Here is a 26,443-nt window from a genome sequence, read left to right as displayed (position 1 = left end):
AGCGGGGCTGAGCCCAGCGAGGGCCGGGCCGCGGGGGCGCCCGCCCGGGATGTGAACGCCGAGCGCGCCGGGCGGGGAGGGCGGGCAGGAAGGACGCGCGGACTGGAGGAGGAGCGGCGCCGAGCCGGAAGGCGGGAGGCGCGTCCGTTGGGCCCGCGGCGCGGCCGGCCAGCCGCCTCGTCGCTCGGGCGGGAGCGGGGCCCGCGCCTCCTCCCCGGCGCCGCGGGGAGGAAGATGGAGACGCACATCTCGTGCCTGTTCCCCGAGCTGCTGGCCATGATCTTCGGCTACCTGGACGTGCGCGACAAGGGGCGCGCGGCGCAGGTGTGCACGGCCTGGCGGGACGCCGCCTACCACAAGTCGGTGTGGCGGGGGGTGGAGGCCAAGCTGCACCTGCGCCGGGCCAACCCGTCGCTGTTCCCCAGCCTGCAGGCCCGGGGCATCCGCCGGGTGCAGATCCTGAGCTTGCGCCGCAGCCTCAGCTACGTGATCCAGGGTATGGCCAACATCGAGAGCCTCAACCTCAGCGGCTGCTATAACCTCACCGACAACGGGCTGGGCCACGCGTTCGTGCAGGAGATCGGCTCGCTCCGCGCGCTCAACCTGAGCCTCTGCAAGCAGATCACCGACAGCAGCCTGGGCCGCATCGCCCAGTACCTCAAGGGCCTGGAGGTGCTGGAGCTGGGCGGCTGCAGCAACATCACCAACACCGGCCTCCTGCTCATCGCCTGGGGCCTGCAGCGCCTCAAGAGCCTCAATCTCCGCAGCTGCCGCCACCTCTCGGACGTGGGCATCGGGCACCTGGCCGGCATGACGCGCAGCGCGGCCGAGGGCTGCCTGGGCCTGGAGCAGCTCACGCTGCAGGACTGCCAGAAGCTCACGGACCTGTCCCTGAAGCACATCTCCCGGGGACTGACGGGCCTGAGGCTCCTCAACCTCAGCTTCTGCGGGGGCATCTCGGACGCCGGGCTCCTGCACCTGTCGCACATGGGCAGCCTGCGCAGCCTCAACCTGCGCTCGTGCGACAACATCAGCGACACGGGCATCATGCATCTGGCCATGGGCAGCCTGCGCCTCTCGGGGCTGGACGTGTCCTTCTGCGACAAGGTGGGGGACCAGAGCCTGGCTTACATCGCGCAGGGGCTGGACGGCCTCAAGTCCCTGTCCCTCTGCTCCTGCCACATCAGCGACGACGGCATCAACCGCATGGTGCGGCAGATGCACGGGCTGCGCACGCTCAACATCGGCCAGTGCGTGCGCATCACGGACAAGGGCCTGGAGCTGATCGCGGAGCACCTGAGCCAACTCACCGGCATCGACCTGTACGGCTGCACCCGCATCACCAAGCGCGGCCTGGAGCGCATCACGCAGCTGCCCTGCCTCAAGGTACTCAACCTGGGCCTCTGGCAGATGACGGACAGTGAGAAGGTCAGGTGAGGGCGGCAGCACCCGTCCCCCCCGCCCCCCCCCCCCAGTCCCGCCCTGTTCGCCCTCGGGCCGCGGACGCGGTGGGGCGATGACCGGAAGCCCCCAGGCTCCCCTCCCCTCTTCCCTTCTCGTGTGTCCGGGGTGGGGGTCCCTCCACCCTCCCCCCCCACCCGCCCCTCTCCTGTTCCCTGAGGGTGTGGAGATGGACCCGCCGCCCACCACCCACTCCTCCCGTTGGGGGTCCGGAGGAGGGACTGAGCTACTGTGTCCGCGCTGCGCCTGGAAGTGGGGGTGGGGGTGGGAGTGAGCAATCCCTCCAGCCCTGGGGAGTTGAGGAAAATGTCTGCCTTCACTTAAGCTTTCATTTGAATACTGTGATCTGGTTTTTATTTCCAAATGTATAAAAGCAAACCCAACTACAACGGCCTTTTCACCCTTCTTCCACTTTGTAACTAATCCCAGTCTCGCCTCATCGCTCCTCTGACAGCACTCTGCTACTCACGCTCATTTCATTCGTATTGTCTCTTTTTTTATTTTTTGAAGAAACTTGACATCAACTTGTCTGTTTTTTTTCTGCTGAGTATATTCTATATATTATATATATATAAGTTATATATATATATATATATATACACACACACACATATATATGTCTGGCTACCTCGTTTTAGTTTACTTTTTTCTCTGAAGCCCTGGAATTCTACAAGAGAGATATTTTGAGACTGAAACATTTTTGTGCCTGGACTGGAAAGATGCCCATTGGGTTTGTACGTCTTTTTTCGTTTTGGCTTCTTCCCAAGCCCCATCCATCCAGTGCTCCCCACTTCACATTTCTGGCTCTTATTTTTCTTTTTCTCCTTGTCCGTAAGCATTTGAGGACCCAGCCCGTGCTCCTAAATCTTGACTTAATTTATAGCACAAATGTGTGGGAGACATGAGAGTTGGACTGTTGTTTTTTTTGTTTGGTCTGTCTGAGGTGCAGATTGTGTCTTGAAAATGATGATTATATATGCAAAGTCTGCCCTGCCCTCCCTCTCTTCCACATTTCCCCACGAAAAGGTCACAGTGAGGCTTCCTGTAGGGAGCAGAGGAGCTGGAACTGGCACTGGCTTAGAGAGGCCCCGGGCCCTGGTGTGAAGGGAGGAGACTGAAATTCATGTCTTATCTCTATTCTGTTAATAAAACAGGTGTTGGTGGGTTTTTTAAAAATTCTGTTTCTAAATGGAGGAATAAACGCCTTGCTTTATTTTGGTGGGGGTTGGGACTTGTGGCTTTAAAAAAAAAAAATCACTTCTGAGTAGGATGTATATTTTTCTGTTGGAGTTTTTTGTTCGTTTTGTTTATTTTTTTAGAATCCTCCACAGCAACATGCGAGACCATGGAGTTAAAGAAACCCAGAGACCTTTATCAATTAATTGTACTGTTTGTGAATTTGTATAAATAATAACAAAGATCCTCTTAAAACGTTTATATTCTTACAGTAAAAGGTTAAACTGATATTTATATAATAAAAGAGGAAATATGAAGTATGTTTTTTGAAAAAAAAAAAAACAACCAAAAGCCTTGTATCTGTGAATTATTTTTAAGGCAGTGTGTGTGTTTGGGTCCAGGCCAAAGTAGGAGGTGGGTTTGCATCTCTGAAGTAAAAGTATAAGATGCAGGGTTCGGTGGAGCCTGTGTGGTGTGAGGAAGCTTGTGGTGAAAAATTTATCCTGTATAAAGTTTACTGCTGACATCTAAATGTTCTGTTGCTAGAAATGTGATTAGAATGGAGATTTATATCATTTCTGAACTGTCAACAACATGGAAATTTAAAGAAACTGAACAAAATGAAACTTTTGTAAGAGTCACAATTCCACCAGGGTGGCCAGTTTTTCTCCACAAGGTCTCCACATGAGACCTAGGGGAGATGTTTGAGAAATGGGTCATGAGATGTGGAAGTGGGAAGAAGGATGGGTTTCTTGATCCCTAGAGGGTATGGGGGAGGCTGCGAGAGGGCGGGGCGGGCACCAGGGCCATTGTTGTTGGGAAAGTTAAGGGCACTCAGGCAAGCGGACTGAGCCTCAGAGGGAGCTGTGGGCAGGGGAGGGGGGCACCCGGTCCCTCCTTAGCATTCTCCACCAGCCCCACTGAGTCGGTGGGGAGGCGGGCCTGGAGTTCTTGCCTATTTGCATTTTAAGAAGGAGGCGGGCCTGGAGTTCTTGTCCATTTGCATTTTAAGAAGGCAGCCACTCCATCCGCTCTGGTGGGTTCTTAGCCTGCACTGGGGCAGAATACCAACCAATTCCAGCAAGGAGCTCCTTTTGGTAGACAATAACTAAATCATCTGACACCCTGTGGTTGGGCTGTGGAAACAGAAGTGTATATAGCGAGGCTGTTCATATTCCTGGTTTCACATAGGCCTGTCTGGTTTTAATACTGATCTCAGAAAACGCTGGTCAGAGCAGCACAGCACTTTCCTGGATCCACACCTCTTTCCAGGAAGAGAGCAAGAACCAGGTTTCTCTTGGGGAAGATTGTTCTGTAAAGTTTCCAAGCTCGCTGCTGGGGCTGATCACAAAAGCCGCATTGTTCCTTTTTGGAGAGCTTTCACAAGTGGGTCTAATGGGGCCTGACACTAGATCCATCTTCCTTTTCTTTGGGGAAGGTGTGGATTTGTCCCTTTCCTCTTAGGTTACAGTGCTTACTGCCTGGGGAAAAAAATGTGTGAGCCCTGGTGAGGACGAACTCTGAATCAGGGTCAGCTTTCTGATTCAGCGTTTGCCTCTACAGCCCCCACAAGCAGTTGAATTCTCAGACTGGTTTTCTTCTCCCAAGAGACTGCAGGGCTGTGCACATTCAGCCAGTAAAAATCTGACCACCTCCTAAGTCTTAGACTCTGTGGTCACTCTGATTTAATACGAAAAGTAATCTGCCAACTGTAACCGGAAGGTTTTTCTGCTTCTCCGTTTGTTTTTTACTTTCAAAGTTAAATATAAGCTTGATTCAACACTGGTAAGTTAATGTTTGGAAGTTAAGATCGGGGGCCTAGTTCCTCATCCTGAACTGGGCATACTTCAGAATCCATCTGGAGCGTCTCTGGCAAACAATGAACAAACCTCCTTCTTCCATCAGAGGCGACTGTCATCCCTCAACGTTTTGGGACGGAAAGAAAGGAATTGGGGTTGAGACCCTGTGTTGTGCTTTGCCTATGCTTGTACACATCTAGTCCTCAAAGTGGCCTGCTGAAAGGTACCCTCTTTTCCAGGTAAGAATACTGCTCGCCTTAAGTCAGCCAGCCACTGAGTCCAGGCCCTTCTGCTCCCCAGGAAGGATCCGCTACAGACTGCACCTTGGTTTCATGGAAGGTGACCTCCCGGAAGTGAGTGCTGGCTGCCTGAATGCAGGATGGACAAGCTCAGGCCACAGGGCACCACTTGAGAGGGAGAAGTGGGTTTGGCCTCACTGTACCTTCAGGAATAGAAGGGGATGCTTTTAAAGAAGAGCAGCACTTAGAACTCGAGTGGATACGTCATTTGTGGGTGGTACACACATTAAGAGGCACTGCAGGGCAATTTTTAGAATAACAGAAAAAAACCTGGCTGGGGTGTTTGCTGAAACTTCAGAACTGACAAACCAAAATAGGAACTTAGTGTCAACCTTATCGTCTAGAAGCAACAAACCTCAGTAGGAACTGTCTGGGTGGCAGTCGGGAAAGGGTTCCCCCTGCTTATCCACAACACATGGGGCAAGAGTGTTGCTTAAAAGATGACCTAAGCGAGGGCGGGGTTCAGGCAGCACCTGCAGCCCCTCCAGGACCAGGACAGGCCCCTAGCTAAGAGTGCTGGGTATCCCGGAATAACTCCCCTCCTCAGATTCCTTCCTGCCCAATTCCTCCATCCTAAGGTGCAGGGGTAGGGGCCGGGGAGGGTGGGGGGGCCCACTTGATTCATTCCGAGTTTGGCAGCAATGACAAGGATGCTTGCTCAACTTACGGTACAACCTTAAATAGTTCAGAAAATTCAAACTGATCATATGCTTTCATGATTCAAATCAGCCAACAGAGATCTGAAAAAGCAAAGGTTCCTTTTATGGAAGGTTTTTTTTTTTTTTTAAATATTTATCAGGCTACGTCGGGTCTTCCTTGCACCATACATGCGCTTAGTTGCTCTGAAGCGTGTGGGATCTTAGTTCCCTGACCGGGGGGACCAGGGATTGAACCCACAACCCATACATTAGCAAGGCAGAGTCTTAACCACTGGACCAGCAGGGAGGTCCCAGCAGTTTCTTTTTAAAGCTAAGAGCCTTCTCTTAAATGGAGACATATGCAAACTAAAGCACGGCCTTTCCCCCACTTTCCCAAAGTGGCTACTAGACAGGTGCTGATCTCCAAATATTAGTAAAATCTTTTCCTTCTGACTTTGAGAATTTGAACTTAGGTTTTCAAAGCCAGAGAAGAGGGTCAAGGACCCCAGGGAACACCGTGTTCACAAAATATTTGTGCTGAGTTGTGTCCAACTCTTTGCAACCCCATGGACTCTAGCCCGCCAGGCTCCTCTGCCCATGGGATTTCCCAGGCAAGAATACTGGAGTGGTTGCCATTTCCTCCTCCAGGGGATCTTCCCAACCCAGAGATCAAACCCCCATCTGTCAGGCAGATTCTTTACCACTGTCCCCCTGGGAAGCACAAAGAATTTTGTTGTTGTTCAATAACTAAATCATGTCCGACTCTTGGTGACCCCATGGGCTGCATGCAGCGTGCCAGGCTTCCCTGTCCTTCACCATCTCGCAGAGTGCACAAATTCATGTCCATTGAGTCCGTGATGCTAGCTAACCATCTCCTCCTCTGCTGCCATCTCCATTTGCCTTCAATCTTTCCCAGCATCAGGGTCTTTTCCAATGAGTTGGCTCTTCACATCAGGTGGCCAAAGTATTGGCACTTCAGCATCAGTCCTTCCAGTGAATACTCAGGGTTGATTTCTTTTAGGATTGAGGAGTTTGATCTCCTTGCAGTCCAAGGGACTCTTAAGAATCTTCTCCAGCGCCACAATTCAAAAGCATAAGTTCTTCGGTGCTCAGCCTTCTTTATGATCTCACATCCATACATGATTACTGTAAAAACCATAGCTTTGACTGTAAGGACTTTTGTTGGCCAAGTGATGTCTCTGATTTTTAATATGCTGTCTAGGTTTGTCATAGCTTTCCTTCCAAGGAGCAAGCGTCTTTTAATTTCATGGCTGCCGTCACCGTCCGCAGTGATTTTGGAGCCCAAGAAAATGAAATCTGTCACTGTTTCCACTTTTTCCCCATCTATTTGCCATGAAGTGATGGGACCGGATGCCACGAATAACACTCTCTTATTAAGAGATCAGATTTGTAACCAAAACCCAGACCTCCTACAGCTTCTGACAGCAGCCCCTCTGCTCCCAGGGCCCTGCTGTGGCCACGGGGCCAGTGGTCGCCCCTCTGCTGCCCTCCTCCCCCTGCATCAGTTGTCACCCCCTTTAAAAAGCTAATTCTGTGCCTTTACTAGAGGGCAAGACCTAAACTGTGTGTCACCGTGACCCATGAGGAGTCCGGGCTGGAGCTCTGTGGATCCTGGGAAGCACAGGATTAGAAATCGGAAGCCAGTGCCCGGGCCACACCTCTGTCTCATCTTGTCGAGGTCCTTGTTCAGAGTGGGGAGCAAGCAACAGTTTTTGAAAAGTGAATGTTATCACACAGAGAAGACCTCATATTTGTGCCCGTGCCAACTATTAACAACTTAGAATGTCTCCAGGGTGAGTACACAGCGGGGAGAAGAGCGGACACTTAGGTCTCGGATAGAAGACGGATATTTCCAGACATCGCACCTTTAAATGTCCACACCTGGTCAGTGTCAGCCCTTTCGTCTTTTCCAGGAGTGGCTCTGACATTGCCTGCTGGAGCTGCCTGTACCAAGTGCTGGGTACCACACTCAGCCGCTCCTTCAGTCTAGGGGCAAGAGGGAGTCGGCCAAGAGCAGGAGACAGCCCCAGATGGGGTATATTAACGCCACCCCCGGCAAGTAAAACAGAATCCACGTGGAATTCCTCTACCTCCTGTACGTTAACACAGAAACGTGCACATACTTTCTTAGAAGACTTAAAAGCATTTTATGAGCTCGTCACCCTTCCACTCTGTGTAAAGGACAAATGCCCCATGTCCTTGTGTGTTCACTTTCATCTGTGAGTGTGAACAGCCTCCTGGTCACACATGCCAGGCAGAGTCGAGTGGGATGTGGACACCGCCCCCGGGTGCCCAGAGTTGGGACCCTGTGCGGCTTCCCCATCTCACAATTCCTGTTTTCCCAAATCTGGTAGATACTGGACATTTCATTTTAGAAATGGGGAAGGAGGCTTGACGAGGGTAAAAGACCGTGCCCAGGTGATGGCCCCAGGTGTTCCCCATCAGCGAGGAGGCCTGTCCCCAGCCAGCGGGAGCCAGATCCTGGTTGTTGAGCTGTTGCTAAGCAACACCGGACACCCCATCCCACTTCTGAAGGAGCTGAGCCAGGGAATGTTATTTTCACCTGGAGGAAGCACCCTGAATGCTGAAAGTTATGTGTTTTGGTTTTTGGGCCTCTCCACGTGGCATATGGGATCTAAATTTCCTCCAGCAGTGATCTAACCTGTGCCCCCTGCAATGGAAGTGTGGAGTCCTAACCATGGGGCCACCAGGAAAGCCCCCTGTAAGTTATTATTACTAGTTAATAAGTGTTAGACTGTGCAGACTCAAACGCGGTGTCCAGCATTTTGCAAGGAGCTGGAAAGCTTGTGTGAGGATTTGGTCAACGGCCTTAGGGTACCAGTCCCCCAGTCGGTCCCCCGCTGTCCTTCAGCACATGAGCCAGCCCCCAGCACTGCTGCGTCACGGACACTGCACACACCTCCACGCTGAGAAGTCACAGCCCACCACGCCACACACTCCGGGCCGCCCAACTCAGAAAGAACTGAGCTGTGGGAACATGGGCTGTGTTCTCACCACTCAAGGATCAAGGGTCTTGACTTTCCAGCTGTTTTACCTACAGATCCCTCTTGTCCCGAGAGTAAAAGGGTCTAGTTGCTCCCACTGACAACCACTTCTGTCTCCCACTCCTTGGTGGACATAACCAGGCTCACAGTGCTGGCGGAGACCGTCCCCACCCCACCCCCCATATCAGGGTCTGAGCAATGGGAGTGGCACCTCGGGGAAAGAGTTGAGTCCAGATTCGTTTTTTATAACTAGCGTGAAATTATTCCACATGGCTTGGGAAGTATTGTTTTCCTGGTCTAAAAAGATCAGGAAAGTATCTACTACAAACGTCCGTAATAACGTTTCTCCTTAGGAAATCTTACCCCAAACCGGCAGTTTTATATGGACACTCGTGCACATTTGTGTTGGAATAGCTACTGCCTTCCATTCTGCTTTTTGAGAAGCAGTCTCTAAATAGAGAGGAACCCCCAAAGCAGTACTGATACTCCTCAGAATCTTTAGTAAAATCACTGAGGCCAAAATTGGACAGATGGGTAAAACGGGAATTGTAACAGCTACACACCTCAAATTCTTAGCCTTCTCAGATGGAAGACAAGCTGACTATGGCTTTCAGGAGGCATGAGACTTGGGTTCGATCCCTGGGTCAGGAAAATCTCCTGGAGTAGGAAATGGCAACCCACTCCAGTATTTCTGTCTGGAGTATCACCATGGATAAGAGGAGCCTGGTGGGCTACAGTCCATGGGGTCGTAAAGAGTCGGACATGACTGAAGCAACTTAGCATAGCACATTTTAAACTTTAACTCCATGGCTCAAACCCTACTGCTATGAATTACCAAAAAGAAAAGAATAAAAAAAAAAAAAGGGCCAGCAAGTGTGCCTTGAGCAAACTATATGAAAATACCTAATTAAAGTGACAACTTCTAGCTCTTCTAATTCATTTCAAATGGACAATCTTTAGAATCTTTAAGAGATATGTGAAAACAGTAAGGCAGAGTTCCGTGGTCTGAACTTTGTCAAGCTCCCAGTTTGCTGCCGCCAGAAGCAGAGAAAGGCCTTGGGGAGTTTTGAGCCTAGACAGGATGGACGACTGGGCTTTCCAGCTCCCTCAAGTCCAGACGCCTGTCAAGGGGCGACAGGACAGCGTGACCCACGGGAGAGGCAGCTGGTCCATCTTTCCTCCACACAGGAGGGTCTAATTCTCAACAGGATCACAGGAGGACCACTGGAAATGCACCCCAGTAAGCAGGGCACAAGGTTGAGCAGCAACAGCCCCGCCCCTTCTTGCTTCAGAATTGAAACCGTGTCCACACAAGTTAGGAGACAGGTCACGGGCGGCCCCTTGTGAAACGCAGGGGTGGAAAGTCATTCTCTCCTCCTGGGTTGCTCCTCGACCTCCACCCCCTCTCCCCCAAACCCTCTCCCACCCGTTCAGCCTCCCCACCGCGGGGATGGCCCTGGGCTGTGTCCACACCAGTGTCAGAGCCGGGGGTCTGACCTCATGCTTTCCTTTACCCCAAGTTCACTAGGATCCACTGGAGGGCAGAAAAGTAAAGTACCATTCATACAAAATTCTACGTATTTTTTTTTCCACGTGGAGGCTACCACCCTCTTTATCCACGGCGCCTGTGAGCTTTGCGTCCAGCCAGCAGGTGGCAGCGTTGTCTGTGAACTGCTGCCCAGTTCCGAGCACCCGACAGAGAACTTCAGAGCGGGAGAACCTCAGGCCTCCAGAAAGATGATACGGAATTTTCCAGTTTCATCCGGGTCAGGGATCCCCGTCCTGGGCACGCCGTTCAGGGAGCAGGTATCAGATGCGCCCTGAGGACGGTTCCCTGATGTCGCTGGCAGGGACCAAATGTCACTGATTTCAGTTTAAGACCATCATATATAAATCCTGTTAGATTGGCATATTCAGGGGGTTGGGGAGAACAACTTGGGAAAATGTTTGCCCTCATACATGGAAATATCCATTTTAACAGGAGGAGCGAAGGTGCTGGCTTTTTTCAACTACAAACCAGAAAAAAACAGAAGTGTACTGTTTGTGATGAAAAATTCTAGAGCTCCTTGGAAAAGAAACAACTGTTTTAAAATTTGGGGAGTATCAATTCTTTTGTTTTTAATCAAAATGAGTATCTTCTAAAGGAACCTGTGAACCTGAGAACGATTAAAAGGCCTGATAAAGCAGTGAGGGGCTCGCATTCCTAGATTCCTCCTGGGGGAAACAGGCATTAGGAAAAGGCAGCAGAAATAAGGAGAAAGAACTTCTGAGCCAACCTGGCCAGATTCCATAAAATGGCACACGAGGAACAGGCTGGGGGCGCCTGCCATCTTGGTCTTGATCATCTGGCCTCAGCAATGGAAACAAGGCTCCAAAGGGCAGCTGGTACAGACGTGGAATAAAAGCGTGGAAGCCGGGAGGTGGCCGTGCCTCGCCAGGCCAGCCCGACGAGGCTCGGCCCCCAACCTGGTGACACCAAGGTGGTTTTTGGTTAGGAAATGGAAGAGGAGAAAGGAGAAGTTTCTGGAGCTCAGGGCCCAGGCCTGCAGCTGATCACCACTCCTGCCAGCGAGAAGGCTGAACAAAAGCAGAAGCCCTCTGGGCAGCTCCATGGACTCTCAGGCCGAAATACATCACTGTCAGCGACCCGCAGAACACAGAGATTCAGGGAAAGAACGCAGATAAAGAAAAGAGGACACAGATCACTCAAGTCAAGCAAAGGGGACCAGGTGAGGTAAGCGCAGAAGGACCGCCAGCCTGGTCCCCAAGAGGGGCTGGGGGTGCTCATCTCCCCAGAAGGGGCTGGGAGCTCGGGTTTTCAAGAAGAGAGGCCTTCTTCTCTGGTTGTGTCAAATCAGACACCAGACAAAAATCCCAGCTACAGTTCCCAGGCTGGGAATAAAGTGATATGTCCCCCTGTGAGGTGGTGGGTCTCCTTGTAAGGTGGGGGGTCCTCCCTGTGAGGTATCGGGACCCCTGAGAGGTGTTGGGCCCCCCTGTGAGGTGAAGGGTCCCCCTGAGAGGTGTCGGGACCCCTGAGAGGTGTTGGGTCCCCTGTGAGGTGGGGGGTCCCCCTGAGAGGTATCGGGACCCCTGAGAGGTGCTGGGTCCCCCTGTGAGGTGAGGGGTCCCCCTGTGAGGTGTTGGGTCCCCCGTGAGGTGGGGGTCCCCCTATAAGGTGAGGGCTCCCCTGGGAGGTGAGGGGTCTCCCTGTGAGGTGTTGGGTCCCCCGTGAGGTGGGGGGTCCCCCTATAAGGTGAGGGCTCCCCTGGGAGGTGAGGGGTTCCCCTGTGAGGTGAGGGGTCTCCCTGTGAGGTGTTGGGTTCCCCGTGAGGTGGGGGGGTCCCCCTATAAGGTGAGGGGTTCCCCTGTGAGGTGAGGGGTCTCCCTGTGAGGTGGGGGGGTCCCCCTGTGAGGTGAGGAGTTCCCCTGTGAGGTGAGGGTTCCCCCTGTAAGGTGTCAGGTCCCCCTGTAAGGTGGGGGGTCCCCCTGTGAGGTGTCGGGTCCCCCTGTGAGGTGGGGGGATCCCCCTATGAGGTGGGGGTCCCCTGTGAGGTGAGGGGCTCCCCTATGAGGTGAGGGGTTCCCCTGTGAGGTGTCGGGTCCCCCTGTGAGGTGAGGGGTTCCCCTGTGAGGTGGGGGGTCCTTTGTGAGGTGAGGGGCTCCCCTGTGAGGTGAGGGGTTCCCCTGTGAGGTGTCGGGTCCCCCTGTGAGGTGGGGGGCCCCCTGTGAGGTGAGGGGCTCCCCTGTGAGGTGAGGGGTTCCCCGTGAGGTGTCGGGACCCCTGAGACGTGTCAGGTCCCCCTGTGAGGTGAGGGGTTCCCCTGTGAGGTGGGGGGTCCCCTGTGGGGTGAGGGGTCCCCCTGTGAGGTGTCGGGTCCCCCTGTGACGTGAGGGGTTCCCCTGAGGTGGGGGTTCCCCTGTGAGGTGAGGGGCTCCCCTGTGAGGTGAGGGGTTCCCCTGTGAGGTGTCGGGACCCCTGAGAGGTGTCGGGTCCCCCTGTGAGGTGAGGGGTTCCCCTGTGAGGTGGGGGGTCCCCTGTGAGGTGAGGGGCTCCCCTGTGAGGTGTTGGCACCCCTGAGAGGTGTTGGGTCCCCCTGTGAGGTGTCGGGTCCCCCTGTGAGGTGTTGGGTCCCCCTCCCAGGCTTCAGTCATTGCTGTCCCCCTCCAGGCCGTCACTGTCATCAGGACGAAGGTGTCCCTGTCCTGCAGGGAAAATCAGCCGGCCTGACAGTGTCCTAGGGATGTTGTGACGGCCCCTGTGTCCTGAGGCTCCGCTGGCCTGGACTCTGACCCTCAACCCCCAGGAGTGGGGCCTCTGTGCCCTGTCCTGGCTGCGAAGGTCTGGCCGGCACGCGAGTCGTCCTTCCGTCCCTGGCCTGGAGACCCCAGCACAGTGAGCAAAGCCAGGTGGCTGCACCCACTGTGCACACACCCTTCCGCTCCCCATGTCCGCTCCCTCCTCCCCACAAAACACAGGGGCCACGCAGCCAGCACTGGCCCTTTGAAGTGGTCCGGCCGGGCCGCCTGCTCCCTGACTCCGTGGAGACGGTGATGGGGTGGGCACGACCTGGAGCAGGCAGGCCCCTCCGTGCAAATGCCACAGCCTCTTGCCACCACCTGACCCTGATGCCTGGAGGGAAAGACCCACGAGGAGCCCCCATGCCCTGGGGTTGGTCCCCTCTCCCCCATCTGCTCCTTCCCCTGCACCTGCTGGGGACCTCACGGGGCTGCCGAGGAGACCCTGTGGGTAAGTGGCCGCCAACACCTTCCCGCCCTCCCAGAGCCCTGCCCGGCCTGCTGGTGCTAATCCACGCGCAGAGCGGCTCAGCAGCTCCGCTCCCCTAAGCCCCTGATAACGGTTTTACTAAAATCCTCTTTTGATGGAAAAAAACCCCAGCTGGACATTTCAGGCCTCGCACAATGTCCAGGCCTGCGGGTCCCCTTCCCACTTCACAAAGGCCTCTAATCAAGTGGAAAATGTGCTGGAGGCCAGAGGTTGGCTCTGCAATTATTTTTGAAGGGATTACGGAGAAGAATAGGGGCAGCGAGGCCCTCCCCTGCTCGATGGAGACACAGGGGGCCAGTGGCAGCCGCCCAGGGTCTTACCTCTCCTTCCCTGGAGGAAGGAGGGCAGCTTTGAACACCCTGACTTCAGGGAGACGGGGAGAGGCTGGAAGCAACACGCAGGCCCTGTTCTGACCCCTGTTTAAGCCCCTATTTATAAAGCCATGGTGGGGCGGGCTCCCGTGTGTGGGGAGAGCCCTCATTCATTAACCTCTAACCCTGCTCTGAGTGTGGAGGGGAGGGTCCATACGCCGCGGGGACTGCGAGCATTCAGGGGGCTTCCCAGGCTTTGCAGGGCAGAGGTCGTGTTCCCAGTCTTGCCGGGTCTCCTCCCCCTTATTTATATACATTGACCCTTCCCCTCACTCTGAGCAAATATCCAAGAAACTCCTAATGCACAACACGGATAAGAATGCAAGGTGCCCACCATTCTTATCAGCCTACTTGGGATCTTTGTTGAGAAATGAACGCTACGGAAGGGGATGTGCCCTCCCTGTGCACTGGGAAGGACCTTTTCTGACGTCATTTGTACAGGAATATTCCTTACAGATTAACTGCTGAAGATGAGCATCTCCAGTTGGCCCTCTGTTTTCATCCTTCTATTTCAGCCTAGAGAAACCTCATCCCTCCAGACCAGCTGGTTAGTGATGTATGCAGATCCCCAGTCAAAAGGACACGATCGCAAATTCCTAAACTCACCCTGGGATGGTCAAGGATTAGGCTGTTCGGCTCTGAGAGGTAGAGGTCAGCATATATATCAAAATAAATACCAGGCTGAGTGATCATTTTCAGATCCTTTCTTCAAAGTCGCTGAAATGACTTTGGTCAAAAAACAACAACAACAACTACTACTTCTACCAGCAAGACAACAAGCCTGGCCTGTTTTCATCAGCATAAACGACTTGCCGACACATTCTGCCTCATTGATTTTCCAATGCTCCTGCGGAAAGACCTTAAACCGTCAAAAAGTAGATGGGGAGAAGCATGACGATTACATTTAGGATATTACACCTAACACGGCGCAGATTTGACCCCAGTATTTGATGCTGGCCCTCCTAGTGCCTTTGGTGGGTATGACAGGAGGAGGGGAACACAGTCTGTCTGGACCCGCTGGGGTCCTTGACCCAGATCGTGACAAACAGGCTTGCAGAATCATTGCTGCTTGTTATCACAACTCAACAGCCTTCTCTAGGAATGAATGAGTAATCTTCACCCTGCTGGACAAGAAGATGAACTTTGAAAAAGTGCATGGCAGGAGAAAGTGGACCACCTCTGAAGCAGAGCTTGAGGGGGCCCGACTCCCGAAATAAGAGCAAATCACAAGAGAAGCCTGCCTTTCACGGGAGGGCTCCCAAAGCTGCCTCCCCTGGCACACTTCCTGAGTTACTGCCCAGAATGCCTGTTTACCGCAGTCCTGGGCTTATCACCCTCATTTTCGGATTCATCGTTCTCCTTACACTTCTCCATCCTTTTAACAAACTCTGCGGAACAAAAGATCAGTTGTTTTCAAAGTCGCTCTTTCAGGACTTCCCTGGCGGTCCGGTGGCTAAGACTGCACACTCCTCCTGCAGGAAGCCTGGGTTCCATCCCTGATCAGGGCACTAGATCCCACATGCTGCAACTAAGAGTTCGCATGCCTCAACTAAAGATGCTGCGTGCTGAAACTAAGACTTGGCAAATCTGTGTTAAAAAAAAATAACCCATGAGACTTTCCTCGTGGTCCAGTGGATAAGAATCTGCCTTGCAACGCAGGGGACACAGTTCGATCCCTGGTCCAGGAACTAAGATCCCACACGCCGCAGGGCAACTAAGCCTGCGTGCCACAAATAAGACCTGACAGCAACCGAAGAAATGACTATTTTAAAAAAATCATCCAGAATAGAAAATTTTGGATGACAAAGCTGCCCTTCGACCTCCATCTGAAGCCTTGTCCCTCCCCTCAGGGGCTCTGGTGACAGTGGCCACATCCTTTTGGATCCAACTCCAGCTTTCAGAGTTGCCAACAGTAGTGAGGTGATAAATACCCCCAATTTGGGGCTGATAACATTATCCTTGGGGCTTCCCCAGTGACTCAGGGGTAAAGAATCTGCCTGCGATGCAGGAGATGTGGTTCGATCCCTGGGCCGGGAAGATCCCTCAGAGGAGGAAATAGCAACCCACTCTAGTATTCTTGTCTGAAGAATCCTATGGACAGAGGAGCCTGGCAAGCTACAGTCCATGAGGTTACAAAGAGATGGACAGAATTGAGCAACTGAGCCCTCAGTCTTATCCTTGGTCTGTATAAGATCTTGAAATTAAGCACTAGCCAGCCTGGGTGAGACCCCTAGAGGGTCCAGAGTAATCGGACCACTGAAGCCCTTTTCCCCGGGCTCCTGCTCCAGAACCTCTCCCAGGACGATGAGGCTATCCACGTGGAGGTGACAGTCGAGCGCAGGGCCCATAATGCCTGAACCCGGCCTTATCACTTGTGGAGCTAAACTCGCTTAAAGAGTCTATAAAACACGGACAAGTATCCCTCTGACCAACCCGTACAGCGTGGGTACACATCATAGGAGCCTGCTGGTTTATTGGGATTAATTGCTAACTAATAGTTAAAATGCTAGAGTTTATGAATGACTTGTTAAAAATACAAATTAGTGTGGGCTCAAGGCTCTCCTTTGCTTGGTAAATATTTATTTGGCAGCAATGGTGGCGGAGGCCCTGGGCCAGGCAGGGGATGGAGGCCCCTTCTCACTGGGGGAGAAGGAAGAGGCCAAACTGGGAGCCGCCCCCAACCCGCACCAGACTGCTCTGCGCTGCAGCTGGGACCTGGGGGTCCATGGGGGAGTGCCTCCTGTGTTTTCGTGGAAACAAAGTCAGAGATGGGGGTCCCTGCTACCAGGAGGGCTCGGTGCAGGAGGCTGGGCTACAGCCCAGGAAGGGAGCCGAAGTTCACGCAGTCTACCGCCAAGTTCCCTCCAGCCCCAGCTGCTCCCTTGGGTCAGCCAGGCTAGGCTTGACTTTGTCAGCAATGCACAAGCTAAAAGCCTCCGGGGAGGCCAGGCCGGCCCAGGTCCCTGACGTCCAGGACCCTTTGCGTTGTCCCTGGTTCCCTCCAGTCATTCTGTTTTACTAGAGAAAGCATTTGTGAGAAGGAAAGGAACAAGGTAAGGGTTCCTCCTGCCAGTGGAAGCCAGTGAAATGTAGACAGAACCTTGCTGGCTGTGCAGGGGGCACCATCTCCACGGGCATCTCTGAATGGACAGAAGCCCGAGGCACAGGCTCCCTGTGGCCAGGACCCCGTTGACCCAAGATCCTGGAGAGGAAGAAGGTTGAGGGCTCGAGCCCAGCCTGCACCCCAGGCTCAGTGAGTCCCAGGATCCGAGATGCTGTGCCAAGGACCGCAGCCCTGCCCTCACCTCCCTCCACATGCAGGAAACTCCAGCCCAGCTCACTCGCTGCTGCTCCCGGGGGGCCGCCGGGTGCCTTCACGGGCTCCCAGAACCGCCTGCTCGGAGGCAGAGATGGCTGGACAGAAGCCAATAGCAGCTCTGGGGGCAAGGGCGCCAGTGCTGGGGGTGGAGAGGGCCCACCAGATCCCAGAGCATCTGGGAGCCGCGAGGGCAATGAGGAGGAGGACATGGTCCCAGTGCCCCTGTGAGTGTCTATTCAAAGTGCCTTTAGGGGCTGCCCTGGCGGTCCACCGACTAAGACTCTGCACTCCCAAGGCAGGGGTCCTGGGTTCAATCCCTGGTCAGGGAACTAGATCTCACAGGCTACAACGAAAGATCCTGCATGCCACAACTAAGAACCTTGTGTGGCCAAATAAATACATAAAATTTTTTAAAAAGTAAAGTGCCCCAGTCCTAAACAAAGACCTGTGCTTGTATTTGTGCTTGTATCAGGGCCAGGCAGGCAGGCAGGTAGATAAATGAGTCTGTCTAGACTGACTTTCTTTTTGTTCAACTTTTAATCAGCATCTCCTGAGAAACTGACCTACTTTCATCTCAAAGTGGAATAAAGGAACTCTAGGGAGCAAAGGAGGCCAAAGCCGTGGGGGATCTTTATTTTTATTTTAATAGAAGTTTTTTTCTCCCTCGGGGTTTTGCTTATCTGTCCATATATGTGCATAGAAAATATTATTCTTAGAGTCCAGAGTCTGTTCACATTTGTTTGTACAGATTCCTAAGGGCAGATAAAAGACAAACAGAGATATATACTTTGATACTAACTGTTGTACTTAGATGGTGTGTTTAGATCTTTCCCATCTAGTTCAGAAGTAATTTGTTTACGATGATGGACCTAAAAATACTTTTAAATACACTACTGAGTTCATCAAAGACAACTTGTAAAAGAGCCCCTAACTTCTCCAGCGAACTCCTAGCAGACCTCTTGATGGCCTTGACTTTGCTGGAATTAGACTGAAGTGCTCAGGGGATACCCCGGGGCTGTGGCCAGTCAGGACCGAGGAGAATTGCTGGGGACTAAAGACATCAATAGGAGGTCAGACTGACCACGAGCAAATCCTGTCCCACCAGTTCCGTTCTCTCTGCCTCTCTTCAAATCACCTGGTCAGTTTGATCCGTCAACCTCTCTTGGTCCACGTTTCATAACCACAGGGCCTGGATTCCACAGGACACAGCTGAGGAAGCCCAGAGGGGCGCACCATTCAGTGACATTCTCCTCCAAGCTCTCCACCAGCTGTCAGTTCAGCTCTGATGGCCACAGGGTTGGAGAAACCTGGTCTCTTTCGATTGTTCCAGAAACCGCTGTTTAAGAACAGTCTGAGGACCCTGAAAACCCTCCCCTTCCTGCTGCCCAGTGGGCCTTATTGATGTATTTGGTTGTCTCAGGTCTAGTTGTGGCATGCAGGATTTTTGTCACGTCATACGGGGTTTCATTTGTGGTGCATGGACTCTCTAATTGTGGCACGCGGGCTCAGTTGCTCAATGGCATGTGGGATCTTAGTTCCCCAACCAGGGATCAAACCCGCTTCCCCTGCCTTGGAAAGCAGATTCTTAACCACTGGACCACCAGGGAAGTCCCCAGTGGGGCTTCTGGTTTGGTCTGTAGTGTAAGGGTCCCAGGGCATGAACTTCTCTCATGCAAGCCTGGTGGGCTCCGACCTGTAGCTTAGGGAGCCTTCCTGAAAACATGAGGATACTATCCATCTTGGACAGTTTGATGGTAGACCTCATACTGAATCACCAAGATTTAGAGGTAGTGATTATCTAGTCCCCTGGCTTTAAACTTATTATTTATTTTTTTTAAGAAATAGAAGCCTGCTTTTCTACAGAAATCGTGTGCCGAAGCAAAAGAAATAAAAATTACGTGTGTAGTTGAAACTTGGGGAGGGGAAGGGACCTCCAAACTGGCCCCTCGGTAAGAACTGTTTTCATAAACCACTTGTCTAGCCCAGGCACTCCTCGATGTTACAGACAAGGAAATGGGTCCACAGGGAGGTCAGGCCCATTTCCAGGTCTTGGAGTTAGTGACCAGTCCAGTTCCCTGAGGCTAAATTCTCTGCCCTTTCCACGGGAACACCCTGTCTTTGCGAATCTATTCTGAACCTCCTGAATTCCATGTGGCAACATTAAGCCACAAAAATGACTGACTCTGTCCTCATTAGAGACTCACCCCTGCTCATTCCCTGAGGATAACTTTTCAGTTCTTTGTGCCACATTAACTCCGATCGGTAACTGTGAATTCCTCTGGCAGAGGTAACATAGGTCAGATTCCATTAGACACATATCAGCAAAACAGCAAAAAAAATTTTTTTCAAACCCAGCTCATGGTCTACAAACTCCAGTAAAATTTAATCAGCAAGAGTTTTGTACTAAACTAAAGAATCTGGATAGTGTTTTGAATTTTACTGTGAAAAGATTTGCCTGTATTGTATCTGTTGGCCTGTATTGGAAGATTTGATCATCCAGACAGCAGTGGACTTCCAAGCCCTCCACCAGAAACATGGCCAGACGTCACAGAATCCATCGTGGGGACACCCCGGCCAGGACCCTGAGGCGTTTATCCCCTGCTCCACTTCCCTCCCCAGGCAGTCAGATAAGATATGCAATTTGCTGCCCTGGCTCAGGGCCCCTAGAGCCCCCATGGCCCCCACAGGCCCCTTCTGGGATGGGCTCTGAGACCCCAGCTTCATCAGGAGCTGGATTGTTGACAAGACTGGAGAACTTGTTGTTTTAGTTGCTAAGTCATGTCTGACTCTTGCAACCCCATGGACTGTGCCCTGCCAGGCCCCTCTGTCCATGGAATTCTCCAGGCAAGAACCCTGCAGTGGGTTGCCAGTTCCTCCTCCAGGGGATCTTCCCGACCCAGGGATCGAACCCAAGTCTCCTGCTTGGCAGGCGAATTCTTTACCACCGAGCCACCTGGGCAGCCCACTGGAAGACTTACTAAAGCAATACTGTCCAAGGCAGTTCAAAAGAAGAGAAGATATGAGAAGTGGAAAGAAATGTCCGTGCATATATGAAACGGGCAGGCAGAGGCGGGTATGGGATGAGGGGTCAGCACCCTGTGAAGGTGCTGGAACCAGGGTCCCTCTGACTCATCCCTGTATCCCTGGAGGGGGGTCGAGGAGAGGGGAGTGCTGCATTTTCAGGAAGGACCGGTCGCGAGAGCGACTACAATGAAAGGGAGGTTGCAGGAACGAGGAAACCGTCCATACAGGGTATAAACTCAAGGCCAGGATCCAAGCAAAACATCGAACTGAAAAGAAAAAAAATAACAGAAACATTTCAAATGACAAAGTTGAGACTCTGAGGCGGCTCCTCAGATCTGCCTTTCACGCTCGACAGCCAGAATTGGAGCCCTGTCATCTCCAGACACTGGGTCGGGGATGCGCCGGGTCCCTGGTGCAGAGGGGTGCCGGGCCATGGGTACAGAGGGTGCCAGGTACAGAGGGACCCGGCCCAGGGTACAGAGGGGCACCAGACCCCATGTACAGAGAGGCCCGGCCTGCCACGCAGGGGTCAGGGCAAGGGCAGGGACAGGTGTGTGGGGGCCGGTGCACCCCCTACTCGGGTTTCTCAACCATCAGCTTGCACTTGGAAACTGGTACTAGAACAGTTCATGCTGGGACGCTCCCTGAACTCTTGCCCTGGTCTCCTGGCACTTCTTACCTTGCAAAGGGAGGGAAACTTAACAGCACAGAGAAAACAAGGGAGAGAGGATGAAATAATTGTGAAAGCACTTGTTAGCACTGAGTCATGCACACACATGCCTGGGAGTGGTAAGGGGACCGTGTGTTCTGTGATACGTCTGATCTCAAGGGGCGGCCAGGCTCAGCTAAGGCTGAGAAGCCAGCCAGGGTCTAAACACCAGGGCCTTTCAACACCGCCATACCACACGGTGGTGGCAGTGGCGGCTCGGTCGCTCAGTCGTGTCTGACTCTGTGCAACCCCATGGACTCTAGCCCACCAGGCTCCTCTGTCCATGGGATTCTCCAGGCAAGAACACTGGAGTGGGTGCCATTTCCTTCTCCCGGGGATCTTTCTGATCCAGGGATCATACCCATGTCTCCTGCTTTGGCAAGCAGATTTCCAACCACTAGACCACCAGAGACGTCCCCGCAGAGGAGCGTTTAAAAGTAAAAGTTGCTGGGTCCTTTCCCAGACCTGCCGATCAGAACCCCTGTGGGTGGGGCTCCGGGATCTGCCAGGATTCTCAAAATATCTCAAGGAATCAATCCAACACAGACATCTTGGTCTCAGTCCACCGTAAGATCCCTCTTAACAGTGAGGTCCCGTGATAGATCGCTGTAACAGAAGCTGAAGCTAAGGCCCCACAGAAAAGGCCCCAGGCAGGGGCCGTGAGTGTTGGGAGTGGGCCACAGAAAAGGCCCCAGGCAGGGGCCGTGAGTGTTGGGAGTGGGGAGTTGGGAGTTGGGTGGGACCATCATGGAAGTGGAGCTGAGTGGGGACAAGGGTGGGGACTGGAACCCGAGCTCAAGGCCAAGAAGCCAAACATCTGGCCGGAAGACAAAGCCCTTGAGTGGGAGTGATGGGACGGAGGTCGGAGAGGTAGGCTGAGACCAGCTTCACACACTCATTCATTCATTCATTCACTGTGTAAACTTATTTGGAAATAGGATCTTTATAGAGGTGATCAACTTAAAGCGAGATCACTAGGGTGGGCTTTAATCCAGTGTGACCGGTGTCCTTATGAAAGGGGGAAATCAGGACACAGAAAGACATGCCCGGGCTGGGGAGATGATGCGGAGACACAGGGGGATGCCAGGGGTAGGTGGGGGGATCGGAGTGTGAGTCTATAATCCAAGAACCTGCAGACTGCTGCCAACCACCAGGAGCAGGGACGGGGCCTGGACAGATCCCGCCCCGTCCCCCATGGCCTCAGAGGAGCCCATCCAGAAGACGCTTTGACCTCAGACCGCCAGCCTCTGGATTGGGAGATGATAGATAGAATTTGTGTTTATTTCAGCCCCCAGCTTGGGGTTGGTGCTCAGTTGCTACAGCCCCTGGAAAGCGATGTGAGCGGTAACGGCAAAAGGATCAGAGGGAGGTTGTGGAGTCGAGCCCTGCCTGCCCATTTCCTGGACTGTGGGGTTAACCAGCTAATTATGCACCCAGGGGTGCCGGGAACCCCTTGCTGAGTATCATCCAGTGTCCATAAATATGTGCTGAGTAGTTCATGAGATGTCGGGGGAGCAGAAGGCATAAAGAGGGATTCTTGGGTAGCACGGTGGGACGTGTGGTGGGACTGAAGTTCCCAGATGAGGGGACGTCTCAGGGAGAGACCCCGAGAGGTAGCTGACACAGGAGGGACCATTGGGAGGGAAGTTTGGGCAGAGATAAAGCTTCAGGAATCATCCATCCAGAGAGAACAGACCAGATACAGTCAGAAAAAATTATATAGGAGAAGAAGAGAGAGTAGTTGAGGGTCTCAGAAAAGAACAGAGGAAGGAGAGAGGATGTGACCAGTGGCCCAAGTTCAGGAGGAGGACGCAGCTGAGGCACACCTGGATCGGGATGCAGCTGTGACACGCGTCACATTACCTCCTGCCCAGGTAACCATGGTTCTTTCTTTTCTTTATGTGTTTTTTTTTTTTTTTTTCAATATTTATTTGGCTGTGCTGGGTGTACTTGAGGCAAGAGGGATCTTCGATTTTAGTTGTGACAAGTGGGATTTAACTCCCAGACCAGAGATGGAACCGGAGCCTCTGCATCAACAGGGAGGAGTCTTAGTCACTGGACCACCTGGGAAGTCCCTGGGTCTTTCTTTTATCTCTCTTTTTTAATAATTTTATTTATTTATCTTAGTTCTTTGAGCTGTGCTGGGGCTTTGTTGCTGCATGCAGGCTTTCTTTAGTTGCAGAGAGTAGTTGCTGCGCAGGCTTCTCATCGCAGTGGCTTCTCCTCTTGCAGCTCCTGGGCTCTAGGGCACAGGCTCAATAGCTGTGGTGCAAGGGCTCAGTCGATTTATGACATGTAGGATCTTCCCTGAACTAGGGGTTGAACCTGTGTCCCCTGCATTGCAAGGCAGACTCTTAACCACTGGGCCACCAGGGAAGCCCTCTTTCTTTTTTTAAAAAACATAAATCCATGGAAAGCCTTGAATGATTTTAAATGGAGTAGCTTTTTAATTTCTTAAATTCATAAAAACATTCTAGGAGGGGGAAAAAAAGTGCATTGTTAATCCTGACTTTCAACAGCAACCCTAACCCGACAAGCTCAAAGAGCACAGGATCAAGCAAAGAATCTAGCAGCAAATATTACCTCCCTCCTGTCACAGGTGAGAACACTCAGAGAAGTACTGATCTGTAGCCCAGAAAATGGGGTTCGGGTGAAGGGCTGGGTTCTGACTCCTGGGTAAATATTTGGATCAAAGCACCAGCGGATTTATTTGTCTGCTCACTCATTTGACACGTTACTGACCGGCTGGCACTGCCCTAGAAACACAGAGATGAATCAGATCATCAAGACACTTCAGACAGGCACACGGTCGGGTAATTTTTTTAAAATGTTGAAGACCTTAACTAGAGAAACTTTAAAAAACGATACCCTCCCACTGATGGATGACTGGATAAACAAAATACGGTGCACGCACACAGCGACACACGGATGAGCCTTGAGGACCTTGTGCTGAGAGAAACAAGCCAGGCACAAAAGGACAGGCGCCGCACGATCCCACTTATCTGGGGTCCCAAGAACAGGTGAGTTCACAGAGCCAGAAAGCAGAGGGCGGCTGCCTCGGGCTGGGGGAGGGGAGGGGGAGCTGGTGTGGAACGGAGACCGAGTCTCAGGGAAGATGAGAAAGTTCTGGAGACGGCGGTGGTGACTGTGCACGACAATGTGAGTGTACTTCCAGCCACAGAACTGTTCACCGAAAAGTGGTTGCAAAGGTAAATCTTACGTCACGTGTGTTGCTGCAATAATGTCTGTGAACCTATCAGGTAACTGAATACACAGAAGGATTTTTTTTTTTTCCAGGAGATTCTATAAGAACACAAAGCTTTTCAGCCCCCCAAGCTGCTAAGTTCTTATGCTTCCAGATTCCATGCTGAAAGGAAAGCACTCTGCTTTCTCCTACCCAGTTTGAGAGTCTCCCACGTGGCACTAGCAGTAAAGAATCCAATGCAGAAGATGCAAGATCAGATCAGATCAGATCAGATCAGCCGCTCAGTCGTGTCCGACTCTTTGCAACCCCATGAATCGAAGCACGCCAGGCTTCCCTGTCTATCACCAACTCCCGGAGTTCACTCAGACTCACATCCATCGAGTCAGTGATGCCATCCAGCCATCTCATCCTCTGTCGTCCCCTTCTCCTCCTGCCCCCAATCCCTCCCAGCATCAGAGTCTTTTCCAATGAGTCAACTCTTCGCATGAGGTGGCTAAAGTACTGGAGTTTCAGCTTTAGCACCACGCGGGTTCTATTCCTGGGTCAGGAAGATCCCCTGGAGAAGGAAATGGCAACCCACTCCAGTATTCTTGCCTGGGAAATCCCATGGGCAGAGGAGCCTGGTGGGCTACAGTCCATGGGGTCGCAGCGACCAGGGACGCTGCCCTTTCATTTAGATTATGTGTCACCACCAACAGTAACTATTAACATTGGTCTAACAACTGGCATTCCAAACTTTCTTTCAATACACCAAGAAAAGCACAAAGAACAAAAGCAAACAAACAAAAATCAACACACCAAGAAGGTGTGATTGACCAAATTCAAGTAAGACACCTGTTATTCTAGGACATACTACATATGTTAAAGTTTTTATCACAATTAGCATTTGCATCATTAAAAGAAACTTTTGGGTTTTACTTTACTACATGCTCACTGTCAGAAATACTAGAAAGTAAGAATTAGAAACGGGAAGAAACAGCACTTCAAATTCTATCCTGTGGAACTTCCCTGGTGGTCCAGTGGCTGAGACTCTGCACTCCCACTGCAGGGGGCCTGGGTTCCATCCCTGGTGAGGGAACTGGACCCCACATGCTGCATGTAAAACCTGGCACAGCCGAATAAATAAGTAAATACTTTAAAAAACTCTATCACCTAGAAACTAACACAACTTTGTAAATCAACTAATGAAAACAAACAAAACCCATCACCCAGGGAGAACCACGACTCCCACTTGGCCACAGCACTTGTAGCTGGGCTTGTCCTCTGTTCAACTTTCTGAAGCTCAACCCCCTGTGTGGAATCTACCATCCTCCCCAGTTACAAGTGGCAAGTGCAGTCCAGAAGGAAGGGTGGGGTGACTCCCAGCATCTCACAGTCTGTCTGGAGGGAAGTCAGAATCAGCCTTCGATCCTCCTTGGCTGTCTGTGCCTCCTGCCTGTCCAGTAACTATCTGGACTGTCAGAGCCATTGTCAACCTCAGCCAGGGCCACTGGCTGAAAACACAGCCTCCTCTGAGATGGTTTCCGTTATTGGGATGTTTGAGAGCCAGCCAGAGCCTGGCCTGGGTGCTGAGCAAACATCTGGGTGAGGGACTCGCCAGAGAGCCACCCAGCAGCTGGGGGCCATATGGGCAAGGAGCCTCCCAGCCGGCAAGGCCTCCCTCTTCCTCCCTGCACCCGTTCCTCCTCCCTGCACCCCTTCCTCCTCCCTGCATCCCCTTCTCCCTGCATCCCTCCCCCTGAACCCCCTCCTCCCTGCACTCCTCCTCCTCCCTGCACCCCCTCCTTCTCCCTGCATCCCCTTCTCCCTGCATCCCTCCCCCTGGACCCCCCTCCTCCCTGCACTCCTCCTCCCTTCATCCTCCTCCTCCTTGCATCCCTTCTGTGGACGGAGAGTGGTGGCCAGGCTTCTCAGTACTTCTGCCCAAAGCACACAGTTCCAAGAAGCCACCGTCCATCAAAGTCGACGCTCCAGGACATTCTATCACAGTCTAACAACTCTGAAATCAAATGAAAATTTCAGTGCTGTCAGCCAAGCACACTTCAGTGACAGAACTGTCACTGCTTCGGAATGAGAGAATCCGGTCAGCATTGTTCACACTGTTGTCACTTCAGCTGAGCAGGGTCCACTGTTGGTGCTGCACGCGCTGAGGCTCACTGCCGTTTAAAGTGTTTCCAAAAAGATGACACACCAAATCAGAGATCATGGTCCCCAGAGGGGCATGAGAATAGCACAACAGAATATATTAGCACATTTCACACTAGTAAACACAATGTCATTGGAGGACTGACCAGCATTCCATACTTTATTGCAAGTGATAACCAAAGGGCTCGTGGAACCTAAGACAGGAAGGCACCCTGGTGAAGCTGGGCCATTTCCCACTGAGATGCTCATCACAGGCCAAACAAGGCACCAGGGCGAGAGGAAGGGACAGCTCTCTTGGAATGGACAGGAGACACCACAGAGCAAGAGAGGTATACAGCCATCGTTCCTTGGGACTGTCTAAAAGGCCTCATGTCACAGGAGTATTCACTGGAAGGACTGATGCTGAAACTGAAGCTCCAATACTTTGGCCACCTGATGTGAAGAGCCGACTCATTGGAAAAGACCCTGACGCTGGGAAAGAT

The 26,443-nt window shown here is 52.4% G+C and overlaps 2 protein-coding genes across 8 annotated transcripts in view; one reads left to right on the top strand and one right to left on the bottom strand.

Moving 5' to 3' along the window:
* The window catches only part of WNT5B (Wnt family member 5B), an 81,641-nt gene that overhangs the window by 39,275 nt on the left and 15,923 nt on the right, over window positions 1–26,443 (bottom strand). The window lies entirely within an intron of this gene.
* FBXL14 (F-box and leucine rich repeat protein 14) lies at window positions 132–16,114 on the top strand. Of its 7 annotated transcripts, none has more exons than XR_234734.5 (5): window positions 132–1,428; window positions 4,676–4,789; window positions 9,999–10,205; window positions 10,381–11,133; window positions 14,075–16,114. XR_234734.5 is itself a non-coding variant. In XM_010805668.4 (5 exons), the coding sequence occupies exons 2-5, from the start codon at window positions 499–501 to the stop codon at window positions 10,444–10,446; spliced, it is 1,317 nt and encodes a 438-aa protein (XP_010803970.1). In that variant the 5' UTR covers window positions 132–324; window positions 426–498; the 3' UTR covers window positions 10,447–11,321.

The sequence above is a fragment of the Bos taurus genome, chromosome 5 (genome assembly GCF_002263795.3).
Source record: "Bos taurus isolate L1 Dominette 01449 registration number 42190680 breed Hereford chromosome 5, ARS-UCD2.0, whole genome shotgun sequence".
NCBI classification, from domain to species: Eukaryota; Metazoa; Chordata; class Mammalia; order Artiodactyla; family Bovidae; genus Bos; species Bos taurus.
This window is presented reverse-complemented; position numbering and strand designations above follow the sequence as displayed.